This window comes from Gymnogyps californianus, chromosome 10 (genome assembly GCF_018139145.2).
Source record: "Gymnogyps californianus isolate 813 chromosome 10, ASM1813914v2, whole genome shotgun sequence".
Lineage (NCBI taxonomy): Eukaryota > Metazoa > Chordata > Aves > Accipitriformes > Cathartidae > Gymnogyps > Gymnogyps californianus.
Genome location: NC_059480.1, coordinates 14,035,210 through 14,049,448, shown reverse-complemented (window position 1 = coordinate 14,049,448; position 14,239 = coordinate 14,035,210). Strand labels below are relative to the sequence as shown.

Sequence of the window (14,239 nt, the reverse complement as noted above, 5' to 3'; positions counted from 1 at the left end):
CCATCCCCGCCGCACCGAGCGATAACCCTTTCAGTCAGCAGCGGGACCTGTCATCGGTGACGACACCCCGGCGGCAGCCAATGGGAAGGCGCGGCGATTGTTTGGCCGGCGGGGCCGGTGCCGCGGCCCGGAGGCGGCGCGCGGTCCCCCGCGCCCCGTCCCGTCCCGCGGCCGCGCCGCGCCGCGTGGGGCTCCGCGCCGGCCCCGCGGGAGGACGGGCCGCGCGGGGGGACCTCCCCGGCCCGCCGCCGCCAAAAACGAGCCCCCGCCGTCCCCGCCGAGCCCACCCGCTGGCAGCGCCGCCCGTGCCCCCCGCCGCCGGGGCAGCGGGACCGGGAAACTTTTTTGGGGGAGAAAGAAAACAAAAAAGTTGTTTTTTTCTTCCCCCCCCCCTCCCTCTTTGTGTCTCTCTCCTCCCGCTGTCAGGTGACTTTTTAGCGTTAGAAGCTAATGAGCGTGGATGCTCTGGGGATCCCAGTGATGGACCCTGCTGCTCTCTCCAGGCGGAACACGGCGCTGAGATTAGTAGACCTGGCGGGGGCTCCTCGCCACCGCCACCACCACCACCCCCCTGAGAGCATGACAGGCTTCCTGGGCTTCGCCGGGCACCCCCATGCCACGGCGCCCACACAGCCGGGGGAGCACGCCGCCGAGTCCCGCCTCGGGCCGCACCCGCTCCGGCCAGAACACATGGGGCACCGCCACCATCCTCCTCCTCATCCTCCTCCTCAGCATCACCCCGCGGCCCTTAAGCTCAGCCCTGCCCCTCATCCCCACCACCAGCTCCACCACCACCACCATCATCATCATCATCATATGGCAGGCCAAGCCGAGGTGGTCTCTAGTCAAACGGGAGCGTTTGGCCCGGCGCAGTCACCAGCAGCCCCTTACCCCGTCTCTCACCCAGCCCAAGCTCTGGCAGCAGGTAGGGACTTCTTCATACGCAGAGACCTGCCGGCCCCACTCATGCCAGGGCTGACCGAGCAGCACCCCGCTGTAAGTTCTCACCACGGACTGTTTGTCTCAACAACAGGTAGCTACCCCGGACACCATGGTCACCACCACCACCACTCAGAAGCTGGGAATCCCTCTCTGTTCACTGGACTCCATGAGCAGCCTCCCCATGCAGCTCCAGGTGGCCATCTAAACGGACAGATAAGACTGGGGTTACCTGGAGAAATGTACGCCAGGTCTGAACATTTCACTCAAGTACCAGCCTCCAGGACACATCCTTTTGCTGCTTCTTCGCTTCATAGCTACGGTGGCATGAATCTGAACGTGAATCTGGCTCCACACCACGGCCCGGGTGCCTTTTTTCGTTACATGAGGCAGCCCATCAAACAGGAACTCATCTGTAAGTGGATTGAGTTGGACCAGACTCCCAAAAAATTATGCTCGAAAACTTTCAGCACGATGCACGAGCTGGTGACTCATGTCACGGTGGAGCACGTTGGAGGACCCGAGCAGTCCAATCACATATGTTTCTGGGAAGAGTGTCCAAGAGAAGGGAAACCTTTCAAGGCCAAATATAAACTTGTAAATCACATCAGAGTCCACACAGGTGAAAAACCTTTCCCCTGCCCTTTCCCAGGCTGTGGCAAAGTGTTTGCCAGATCAGAGAATCTCAAAATACACAAAAGAACTCATACAGGTCAGTATGTAAAGCTCTCTTTACTCTCTCTCTGTGTTATTCAGCATACTGTTTTGCTTTATTTTGTTTTTAATGTATCCTTTGCGTTGTTATTGAATGCACGCCAAGTACTTCTGGAAAATAAATTCTCAGATTTGTTTGCTTCTTTACCGTTTGGAGGAGGGGGGAGAAAAGGGGGGGGAAAAAGGGAGAGCGAGAACAAATCTCAGAATTCTCGTCCATATTTTTTTCTGGTTGTGCGGAGAGGCTGCTGTAATGTTTATGCGGGTAGATCTGTGTAAATATCGAGTGATATAGCTACTATTTGTGCTTATTCACACAGGCGAGATTTTTTTTTTTAATTTAAAGTAGTTGGGGAAAAAAATGAAATCATTGTGCAAGCTCACAAATTAAAAGTGAACAATAGAAGTTACAACTTGTTTAGTCAGTTTTGACTGATGTCGCTGAGATGCTGCTGCTCGAACATTGTGAGAATAACACAGCTGCGACCTTTTCGTTCAACAGTTTTGTTTTGGGCAGAGGGAGTTTCAAATGTTTGATCTGAATAACACTGACATTTTTAATGAGCATTGCTTTCCAACGACTTTCTGCATTCGCAAATATGCGGAGCTGCAAGTTCTGATTCTCGGGAGGGGGAAAAAAAAAGGGAGAAGAAAACCCGGTATTGTTTCGGCCTGTACATTTTGAAATGTCATTTGCAGATCTGTTAAGCGAAACTGGGACATGTGTCAGAAACATCTGTTAGTTCTAGTTAACAGAAATAAAGTAACTCGATGGACGATCTTGCAAAACTACGTTTGAACTCTTCCGGCCAGGAAAGCATTTATAATTAATGAAATTGCACGTAGAAAGTTTTCACATTTCCAGGAGCAGCTTGTGGAGTTGTATTAATTAGTTTAGCAGCCGGTGTTTGTAGTCTGTAGCGCTGGCTTTTTTTTTTTTTTTTTTTTTCCCCCTCTGAAGAAGAAGATAAGAACTAAGCCCTTTTTGGAAAATTTAATCTGTTCCAGTGTAGGGTTTTCCACCTCCCACCTCCTTCTGTACAGCCTTATGCACTGCGAGGGAAACTACATAATCCTATTGTAAGATCTGCTTACAGCCAAACGATTTTTTTCGCCTTCCAGTTCATAAAACTCCCCTTCCCCCATGCTCAGTGCAGGGCTTGACCCTTCCAGGAGTTGCGTTTTTATGATATAACTCGACGTGATATAATATGCAGAACGTATACTAATTTCGTATCGCTATCGTCTAAACATAGCACAGAGATTTTACAGCGACCGTCACTCGTCACCTAATTATTTTTCCATCGCTCTATGAATAGCTCGTCTGTGTGCGGGGCGGGGGGAGCGATAGCAAAGTTGTGTTCCTCTGCTGCCTTCTCGGCCCCCTTTTCCGAGGAGAAAGGAGTATCCCCGGGTCACATAACTTGTATCCGAGCCAGCTCCTTGTCGGATCAGCACAGGTACAGCCATTAACCGGGAGAACTCATCCCTTAATGACAGTATTTTTCTTAGGTAAACAAACTTTTACTGCTCTTTAACGGCCTCACTGTTTGAAGTCTCTGAAGCAGAAAATGGTTAAATTCTTGGGAAAACTGACCTACATCGGAGAGGCAGGTTCAGGGCAAACCCGAGATCGGAGGTTTGCGTTTATTAAACATCATTCCGCGCGTCTGTACTTTTCGCTTTAACTTTCCCGGTGATTAATTGCCGTATTGTGAAAACTCCTGCAGGGCCTTTATGGTTCCACCGTTTCTATTAAACACCCAGAAGTTGTCAAAAACGCAATGTTTCTGAAACCCTAATAGAACTCGCTACGAATTATTCATGAAGACAGTTCTAGATTCAACAGGAAAATTATTGCCTCCTCAAATATTAATGACTTCTGATTTCTCCGAGGCTGGGGAGCAGGCAGAGGGATTTCTGGCGATGTGCGAATTTTCCAGGTTGGAGGATAAGGCCGTTAATGTAGCGGCAGCGGGACGAGCAGGACGGGCAGGGATCACTTCGCCGCCTTCCCAGCGGGCCAGGAACAATAGTGCGAGGCGTGGGACGGAGCCCTTCTCCCTCCCGGGCGGCCCCCGCCGCCCCCGCGCCTCGCCCGCATCCCGGGGGCCGCCACCTCCGGCTTCCCCACCCCCCCACCCCCCCACCCCCCCCACCCCCCCCCGAGAAGTTTGTAAATACCTTAATCCACTCCCGGAGACGGGGGATTATGCCACAATTTCCAAGCTGAATTTCACTGAACACTTTTGCCCAGCTACAAGTGTGGGGCTAAAATGGCGGTTGAGATCCTGCCGCTTCTCCATCGCCCGGGGAACTTTCTGCGTGGCTGCACCTCCGTGCCCGGGCTGCGGCAGCCAGGACCTGTAAAATGTCCTCTCCCTGCCGGGTAGGGATTTCCACGTAAGAAAACCTGCTCTCGCGAAAGGAATACTTGCAAACGTCTCGCATGGCTCCTCTTTATTGAGGCGTTCAGAGAATGCAAACCGGGCAGCTGAGAAAATGCTGCCCTCTTCCCACTTGAAACCTGACTGTACGGAGGGACTTTTCAGTGGCTCTTTCAGGGGGTTAAGCGAAGTTGAACATTTTTCGACTCTCGGGGAAGCGGAATGCGCTGCAGCCCGCTTTTACCTGAATGTAACTCACTTTGCACAAGCAGAGTGCTTATGAGGATGGCTTTCCCTGGGGTCTCCTAACTTACTGCTTGCTTGTACTACACTAATACCCTTGATTTGTTGTCTCAACTTGGATGCTGAAGGTCAAATTGTTTCCTTAGGTGAAACTGTAATTAGATTATGTGCGTGCGTGTGTCTATGCATATGCACCGCTGTATGTCGATAGTATTTGGTTACAGGGCCCGCATCGTTTTCTAAGAGACCTTATTTTTAACCTCTTCCCCCCTTCCCTCTAACGCCAGGTATTTACCCGTCCTCTGTGCAAATGTTAGCGGTGCAGGACGTGAGAGCTCCTCATTGATTATTACAGTGCAGAAAGGACATACTTTAAACGCGGAGCCATGAGCTTTTTCCCACCCACCTTGCATAAAGTGCATTCATGTGAAATATTTGGAATGCCTTCCTTTATGTGCCTCTGCTCGCAGCCGAGCACGAGGTGGGCTGCGTCCCTCCGAAATTTAATCGTGACGAACTGAGAGGGGGAAAAAAACCAACAACAAATTCGAAAAAAACCCAAAACCTGGAAGCTTTTACAAATATTGGAAGTCCTTTCGACCACATACGCCATGATGGTGAACACAGTGGCTTTGTTTGCACTTCACGTTTAAGGTTCAGCTGTATATTTTTGTGGTGTCCTCTGCGCGCTGATACTTTTTGGCTTTTGACGGATGGGGAGATTATTTTCATACTCGGTGGGTGCAGGACCTGGGTACTCCTTGGAGAGCAGGGTTTTGCAGTTTGCTATTATCAGCGACAATAATGTAGTCATCATTTCATCCCGAAGCTGTCTGTGGGGTGTTTCCTTGAAAGCCTCCTCTATATCGTGTACCATGCCTGGTCCACACGATCCGAGGTTATACTTTCACACGACTCCAGCAACACGATTGTATTTCTATTATGCTTAACGTCACTTATCATATTACCAGACAAATTAATCCCGATTGCAATTCCTTCCATGACTGAGTAGGTTCAAATGAAAAGGGAATCCTACCCTCACGACAGTGCCGTGCACCGGCCTAGTCATCCTCCTGCTGAATCTCTATCGTTATGCCCCCCACAATCAATGTCTTCTGGAAAGATTTTGTGCCTTAACACACGGTATCAGCAAGCCGGGGAGCGGGGAAAGGAGGTGGGATGCGGATCTTCCACGAGATTGTAATCAGTGCAAGAATGGAGTGGATGAGATGCGATCTAGCCAGGTGATGAATAATACTTCCACGTGCACCTGGGGGAGTGTGAGAAATGTATTCAACGCAGAAACCTTCCCAGGGATAGATCACTGACCGCTCTTTCCGCAGGCTATCGGAGTCTGCGGGCATAACACACGTTGTTTGCTCGGAACGAGCACTTGGCCTCTAAGTTTTCCTCATCTCGGGGCTTTGTCTTTTGCACAAAACCCCACGTTGACGCACAGGGCAGGGGAAGGGGGAGGAGAAGCTTGCCGGGCAGGGCGCTCCCGCTGCGGAGCCGGCTGCGCAGCCGGGTGGGCACGGGGCGGCGGCGGCGGGGGAGCTCGGCGGGGCGGGCGGGGAAGGGCAGGGCCGGTGGCGCGGGGGCAGGCGGAGGCCGGAGGGGAGCTGCCCCGGGGAGAGGAGCCGTGCCAGGGCCGGAGAGAGGGGCCCGGGGAGGCTGCGGGCTTGGTGGGGTGCCGGGGTGCGCCGCTCCCTGCCCCGCGGCCGCCGTCGCTAATGGCTGTGCTCGCCCATTGCCTCCTGCAGGGGAGAAGCCGTTCAAATGTGAATTCGAGGGCTGTGACAGACGCTTCGCCAACAGCAGCGACAGGAAGAAGCACTCGCACGTCCACACCAGCGACAAGCCCTACAACTGCAAAGTGAGAGGCTGCGACAAGTCCTACACCCACCCCAGCTCCCTGAGAAAACACATGAAAGTGCACTGCAAATCCCCTCCTCCCAGCTCCGGCTACGAGTCCTCCACGCCCTCCTTGGTGTCCCCCTCCTCGGACTCCGGCCGGGAGCCCCCCGCCTCCTGTTCCCACGCCGAGCCCTCCGCGTCCGCGCAGCCCGCCGCCAACCTGAGCGAATGGTACGTGTGTCAGGGCGCGGGGCTCCGCGGCCCCCCCGCGCCCCCCGCCACCCCTCCGCCGCCGCGCCCCCACGGCGAGCCCCGGCCCCGCTGCTAGGGCGCGCCGCGGGCGGAGGAGCGGCGGCGGGCGGCCCTCGCCCGGCCGGGGACGGGGAGCGCTGCTCCGGGGCACGGGGAGGCCGAGCGGGAGAGGCAGAGAGGCGCTTGGCAGAGGGAGAGACGACGCGCCGCGGAGTACGCGGGTGGGCCGGCGGCGGGCCCCAGCCTGCGCTGCCGGCACCTCGCACACGGGAGGGCGGCTCCCGCCTCGGCCAGGGTGCTGCTGCCTCCTCCCTCCGTGCCACACACCCCCACCCCTCTGACCGTCTTGCTCCGGTCTGTTTACAAACCCACTCACTGATTTGCATCCCCTTCCCTTCCCTTCCCTTCCCTTCCCCTTCCCTTCCCTTCCCTTCCCTTCCCTTCCCTTCCCTTCCCTTCCCTTCCCTTCCCTTCCCTTCCCTTCCCTTCCCTTCCCCTCCCCTCCCTTCCCTTCCCCTCCCCTCCCCTCCCTTCCCCTCCCCAAAGGACCAAAGTGGTTTCATACAGATTTTGGCTGTTCAGATTTTCTCTTGTCAACAGTACCGTGTGCTGCAGTGTCCTGTTCGCCCACGATTTTCTGTGAGAGTGTGTTTTTTAAAGAAATATATATATAAACTATTATTTGTTACCGAATTGTACAAAATGGATCCATTAAATTCTTTGATTAATTAACCCGTTCGATGGACGTTTCTGTAAAGAATCTCCTTACTTTTCCCTCTTGCTGTATATAAATACACATATATATATCCCCCACCCCACAGTCGTTGCTAATAAAGAAAGGCCCAGGGGGGGTGCGATGATTGACTGTCCATTTTAGCTCCCACTGGTAATGACTTCTAATACCCAAACATGCCCGTCTCCACCCAGAGTGTGGCTCCTGTTGAACCGTGGGCGCTGGGGCTCCCGGGGGGGCGGGGGGGGGGGGCAGAGCCCGCTCGGTGACATCACGGCAAGGGCCGGGGCCGGGGCCGGAGCCGGGGCCGGGGAGCCCCCCGGCAGCGCGAGGACCCAGGGCCGCTGCTCCACGGCGTCTGCCCTGCGAATAGTCCCGATGATAATTGCTTGTACGGGTCCGGCAACGCGGCTTCAGCATCTTCATCCTGCCCCAGAGCTTCAAACTAGACCCGATGCAAACCCACAGGATTAACTCCTCTAGTTCAGAGAAAGAAGGAAGGGGGAAAAAAAAACCCCAAAATAAATAAACAAACAAACCCCTCCACTGGGGTAGCTTGAAACTGCCGAATGGTGCCGTTTTAATTACTTTAATGGTGTTTAAGAATACCAGATAGTACAGGCAAATAAATAGCATGGGCTGCTGGAAGAGGTTTCCATGGCTTGCTGAGTGCAGACAGAAGGCTGCTGTAACCGCATCTTCTCGTGTCCGATACATCACCTCTGCACCCAGGTGACTGGAGTTAGTGTGTGTGTACAACTCTACACACATGCGCACACACACACGTGTATATATATATATATATATAATATAAAAGCTGCAGGAAAATAAATAGCTGGTCAGTGGCTAAAAACATCCCCACGCCCAGTGCCTCGTCTACTGGTGCAGCTTTATTTTCCTCCCAAGGCACCAAGTCAGGGTTCCCCTCTTCACTCGCCCAAACTCGACAACTTTTGTATTTAAACACCTCCAATAGTGACAACAGCGTGTCGTTACCGGAATACACGTAGGGAATACCTAGGCGAGAGAAATGTGTGAGAGAGGAGCCTAAACTAGGGTGGAATTGTGTCCCTGTGCAGCCCCTGAAACTTGTGTCGTGCAAATCGAGAGGTACAGAAGCCAGCTGCGGGCAGGGAGGATGTTTCCATTGTGTCCTGAGATCTGTTTATTTCTTTATTTCTCTATTTACAGAAGTATTTGGATGTGCAGGCTAATCACCTTTAATTTTTCATTTGCTTGTTACAGATGTCTACCCCGTTGCTCTCAAGGTAATCTAGACAGACGCAGCTGAAAGCCTGAATCTTATGCCTTAGACATCAAAGCAAGCTCGCACAAAGAAGTATTTCTTCACAACGGTGAATCTTCATGGTAAGTTAGGATTTCTATGGCAATAGGCAAGTCATACTTAAATAGTGAAAGGCGAAGTCTGGAGCCCGTCCAGTCTTTTCATTAAGGACATAATATTTACGTCTAACAGGCCCTTTTTCTTGTGTATACAAGTATATATTTTTGTTTGACGCGAACTAAATCATTTTCATTTAATTTCCGGTAAACAAAACCCACGCGAACAGGGCACTTGTTCCAGACCATAATAAAAATGGATAAGACTGTCAAGAAGAAAAGGCCCGCTTGAACCGTCGCCTCAGCTCACTTTTGTTTCTGCTTTCTGCCGGGATCAGAGAATGCGTTTGGGATTTGAGGGCGAGTTTCTAAAGGCAAGGAAATGGTTTTTAAGGGGGAAAAGAAAAGGAGAAAGGTCTAATCAAGCTCGGGTTGTTCAAAGGGCCTGATTTTGGGGTTGAAAGTGTGAGTTTTATGGTGCATCAGCATGCCACGTTAGGATCGCTATGGTAATGAGGAGAGCAATAGCAAGCGGCCTTCAAAGGAGGCACACTCCATTTGAGACAGTCTATTAAGATACATTTGCACTGACCTTTGGTTTCATGCTAGCTTAATACACTCAATCTGCTCCCCGCTAGAGATATACTTCCTCCACCTAATGCACTTCGGCGGAGTTGGGGTTTGCTGGGCTTCGCCCTCGCCCTGAGGTGGGCTCCGCTCCGGCGTTGTAGCCCCGCTCTCCTTCTCCCCAAAGTAAGGGGCTGCCAGCCAGGCTCGGGGCGAGCTCCCATCCCCTCTCCCCAGCATTTCTGACCAGCTTCTCGCAGCAACACCCGGCCATAAAGCCCGAGGAGTGCTTCCCTCTCCTCCCCCCCACCCCTCGCAGGGGAAGATAGGGTGGGGACCGAAAGGTCCCCCCCCGGGCTGCCTCGGCCCCAAGGAGTAGGTGTGCTGATGGAAGTCCCCCGGGACCCGGGAAAGCGGGGCGAGGGCCGGGGGGAGCTGCCCGTGCCCCTCTTCCCACCCCGCCCTGCCCGGCCGGCGCTGCGCGGCGGCGAGCGGAGGCTCCGCGGTGCGGGGGAACTTGACACCCGCACGGCCGGGGCCATGGGCGCTGGGCCATGGGCCCGGGAAAGTTAGAAGTCCATGTTCCAGTAATTGTCTTGTTGTTTATTTTATCCAAGTGAATAGGGGAAAAATAAACACGATGAAAAAAAATTCAAACAGTTGAGTCGTCTTTAGTGCCAGCCCTTGTGGTTGAATAAAAAGGATGGTCCAATTTCTATTGAGCTGAGAAATCTTTGAAGTGGGAGTTATTATCTGAGAAATTCCTGCTCGTCGTCCTAACAACGCTGATGAAACGTAAAAGGTTCTTTGTCAGCGATTTGTTCTCCTCTCTGTCAAACTCACCCTGCCCGTTAGCTTTAAACCGTTTCTAAAGAGATAAAATCAAACTTTTAAAGATAACTTTAGGGGCCCAGAGGGTGCAGAAAATACCAAACTATCGAATCCTGTGTATAGACATACATCTGGATATATGTGGCTGTGTCTGTGTGAAACTCTGTCTGTGTACAGATCTCCATAGATGTCTGTATGACCGTACTGTTCGAAAGTTGAAATGATGTCCATTTTTTTGCATTTTATCCCCTGAACTTTTCCGTCTAATAAATTATTCCTACACATATGCTGCACAGAATGCGATTCTTGGGAGAAGGCAGAAATGTTGGGTTTCATTAACACCAGTATGTGACCAACAAACGTTTTCTTTCCAGTAGAGTGAAAGCAAGAGCGTAGACATAAGAGTAAAGGCTTTGATCATTTTAACAGTTCAAATACCTATTAAGCATGTATATACTGCAATGTATCGAAGTTGTAAACGCATTCAAAGCGATGGCTTCCATATGTTCTCATGTTTTATTGTCTGTAAGTGTAAAGATAGTCAAACTGCATCCCTTTTGTATCTTCATTTTATAAACATCACGGTGTATACGGAAATGATTCCCTGATCAAGGTTTGTTTAGTAGTTTCTCATTGGAGATCATGCAATGCTCTGTTTGTAACACGAATTCCTTGAAGTTGTAACTCATCAGTGTACTTCTGTTTTAGTTGCTACAGAATGATCTGAGCCCAATCCTGCCATTCTAAGCAACCCCATTAATTTAATGGGACTTTTCCTGAGTAAAGAACGAGTCAAACTGCAGTGGAGTGGGTATTATTATTATTGTTGTTATTCTTAATTCTGGATCTTGTCATATTTATGGAAAAATCTACCACATTCCTTGTGAACTGCACAGAGAAGAAGCCTCTGAAAATGTAGCTCGCAAAAAACATTTGCAACGTTGATATGCTGTATCTCTTTCCAGACTTCTTATATTCCATATTTTCCTTCATGACATGTTTGATAATGAAGGAATGTTCTATTGTGTGTTTGAACATACTATTTATTTTTAATATTTGGATTTTTTTACAATAAATATTTATAAACGTTTCAATTCTATGGTTATTTTTACAGCTGTGCACTTTTAAAATATGTGTTTGTACTGATGATACCGAGCCATTCCTAAAACACTGTGTAATCAGCCCTGTCTTTCTGTTGGTTTTTATATTAGTTGAAAAAAAAAAATCCCCAAACCAGTGTACTATTAATGTGGTGTACAATCAAGTACTAATGTGTGTTTTTTGTTGGTCTTTAACCTCTTTTAATGTTAATCGTTTTAGGTTGGCATTTGCATTAAAAGAACAAAACAAAACACTTCTTTGGCTTAATTTCTGAGATAACATTTTTCAGATCGGAGACTTCAAATGAATTGTACTTTAAATATTGACCGAGGTGCAGAGCGTGAAAACAGAGCCCGGTGTCACCCGAGTGGAGCCCTGTCCCTTTGTTGTCCCCTCCGGTTACCTCTGCAGTGGCACCCTGACTCTCGCACACGCAGGTTGCGGTTCTGGGGTCACTAATACTCTGGATACTGGCGAGAGTTTCCAGCCGGAGCCGCCCCCGAAAGGCTGCTGCTCCCCTCCGCCCCCGAGGGGTTATTGTTTTGGCAGAGCGGCTGAGGGATGAAACTGTTTGTTTGAAGAATTTCCCCCCCAAAATGAGTCCTTGTCACAGTGACACTTTTTATAAGGTTCCTAGGAGGATTTAGAGCATTTTGTTTCTTTTTAACAGAGGAAATTCATTCGTCAGCTAAAGTAATCTGAGGGTAAGCCTTCTTCGCCTTGCATGTTCCCCTAAAAGATTTTAATACGTTGCAGGGTTTCGCAGCTCCCGAACATGCTCAGAGTTTTCTTCGCATGACTTTTTAAACATCAGCTTTGCAATTTAGAGGGATGCAGCAGCCTTGGGCACGTAGCGGTCCTAACCCCGCGAGCGTCGTGCGCATGCGTGCTGCCTTGACTCCTTTTAAAAAAGGAAATCTTGAAAGAAGTTGCCTAACACAGAGAGATGACAAAAAGTTGGCTTTGGCTGGTAGGAATATTGTCAATAAAGAATACATTTGACTACAGAAAGAGAGAGAGAGAAAGAAAGAAAATAATTAAAGAAAGAAAAGAATTCAAGAAAAAGAACCGAAGGAAAACATTTTTGCTGGTCTGTAAAAGACAAAAAAATGGCCCATAAAGGAAAGGAGGGCTAACAGTACATGCTAATTAAAGAATACAATTCTATGGTCTATAATGATTGAGCGAAGACATGTACTTATTACACTTGACTGTCAACAAGGGAAGGAATGTCCCCTCAGACAACATGGTGAGAGACGTGTGGGCATTATTAGTGGTCCTTTTATAGACATTGCCTTTTCTTTCTCAATGCTGACAAACCATTTTGGAGGGAACCATCCCCTGTTGCTTCCTATCATCGATCCCCATGCAAGCCCCTGCATTGTGCAAGTGCATTAATTAAAGACCATTCATTTAACAAAAGAACATTGTATGTTCAGGAAAGGAAGATTAGAAATATGAATCGGTAACCGAGACCCGTTTCCGCCGCCTTATCGGGAGAAGCGGAGGGGAAGGAGGTGCAGCGTGCGGTTAAACACACTGCACCCCTCCAGCCTGAGCGGGGGCTCAGCCACCATTTAGGCTCTTTGGAACAGAAACCCTGAAACGGATTACAACTTGGGGGGGGTGTGGGGGGGTGGTTGTTGTCAAGTATCTCTGTGTGCTTCGGATTTCTTAGTCCTCCCCTGCGTCCCCGCCAGCCTGCCCGCTCCGAGGGGCCGGGCCGGGCCGGCCCGGCCCGCAGCGTTCCGCACCGCCGCCGCTTCCCGGGGCAGGACCCCCCCCTACCCGGGAGCGCCCGCGTCCAAGGCTGGTGTGCGTGTGTATGCACGTCCCCACGCACATTTGTTATGTCAACGAGGTTTTTCCAGCTGCACGTAGAAGCACAGACACACAGACGTGCGCCCATCCCTTCGCTGCCTAGATTTTTCCAGTCTGAAGGAAAAACCAGCTGGTCCCCAAAGCTGGTCGCGACACGAGCGTGACTTATCGTGAGAAGGTAGAAGGAGAGCGCAGGGAAGCGGAGGTTATGCGGGAGTGGGGGGAGGAGAGAAGTCGGATTCCCAGTATCACCCACATGACTTGCTAAGCGGCTCCAGCTTCCCTAAAACCTCTGGGCCATATGTTAGTTTATTTACACCCTTTGTCTTTTCGTGTGTCGCCTGGTGAAAGAATATTCCTGGGATATAAATGAAAGTAAGCTAGAGTAAACAAACAAGAGGAACGCCTGCTTAAGGGATATGTAGCATTTCTGAGATCCCAACAGAGCACGTCGTTCCCATGGTTATAATGGGGCCAGAATAGCAATTAAAGCTTTTAGTTAAAACCCCCAGATTTTTAATGCTGAATGACACATTGACTCCATTTTCTCGTAGACGATTTAGAGTTTTTGCAGGATTACACTAGGGGAGGAGAAGGAGGGGGCACGACAAAAGTCACAGCAAAATCAACTCTTTAATAGTAAAAAAAAAAAAAAGATACAACAGATTAAGGTGTTCTTAATGATGGCAACAGCTCAGAGAAACCTCTGCAGCTTTCCCGTGAGGCTGAATTTGTTCTCAACTTCTGCATTTGGAGCGAGGACCGCGCTAGCTCGCCTGGATTAGGCGACGAGACCCCGCGGCTTCGGGCACCAGCTCCCGCGCTTGGAAATCCGCGCATCAGCTTCCTTTTCTTCTTCTTCGACCGCGGCAGTCAACCCCATGGCCGGGCTGGAGCACGCCGGGCTACGAGGAAACCTTTCTCCTAAAATAAACAGGACGCCCTAACAAATCTGCTGCTTTTTATTTTTTTCTTTTCCCCCAAGTCAATTTTACCCAGAGGACAACAAACTGCTGCAAAACCTGTCTCCGGGTCACTGTGCTGGTGTGCGCGGACTGGGGAAGCCCCCCGGGGGGGCAGGGCTGAGCACCCGGGGAGTGGGAGCCGGGGTGAGCCGTGCGGGGCTGTGCCGCCCGCCCGGGCCGGGGGGGACCCCCCCGGGACCGCGCTGCCCCCGGCCAGCGGCTCCCTCCTGCCCTCGTTCTGCTCCCTGCTGCCCCTGGGGATACCTGCTCCAGCCCGCCCTGAATGCCAGACAAAAGCGCGGATCCCTCTCCCTTCCCTTTCCCCAACCCCCAGCTGTTTTGGGAAGATGTAAAAAAAAAAAAAATTTATTCTCCAACTTTTGACTAGTCACTGCTGGCTTAAATTATCCTCTGCCCTGGGGGGGCAATAGTGAAGCAATGGGAGCTCCTTGCTCCACCGCCTGCTCCTGCGAGCGGCCGGGAAACAG

General features: G+C 50.9%; 1 protein-coding gene across 1 annotated transcript; it reads left to right on the top strand.

The window, feature by feature from the left end:
• The first annotated feature begins 450 nt into the window (after positions 1 to 450).
• ZIC4 (Zic family member 4) lies at positions 451 to 6,468 on the top strand. Its single transcript, XM_050902571.1, has 2 exons — positions 451 to 1,651; positions 6,047 to 6,468. Exons 1-2 carry the CDS (start codon positions 451 to 453, stop codon positions 6,466 to 6,468), a joined length of 1,623 nt encoding a protein of 540 aa, XP_050758528.1.
• The last annotated feature ends 7,771 nt before the right edge of the window (positions 6,469 to 14,239 follow it).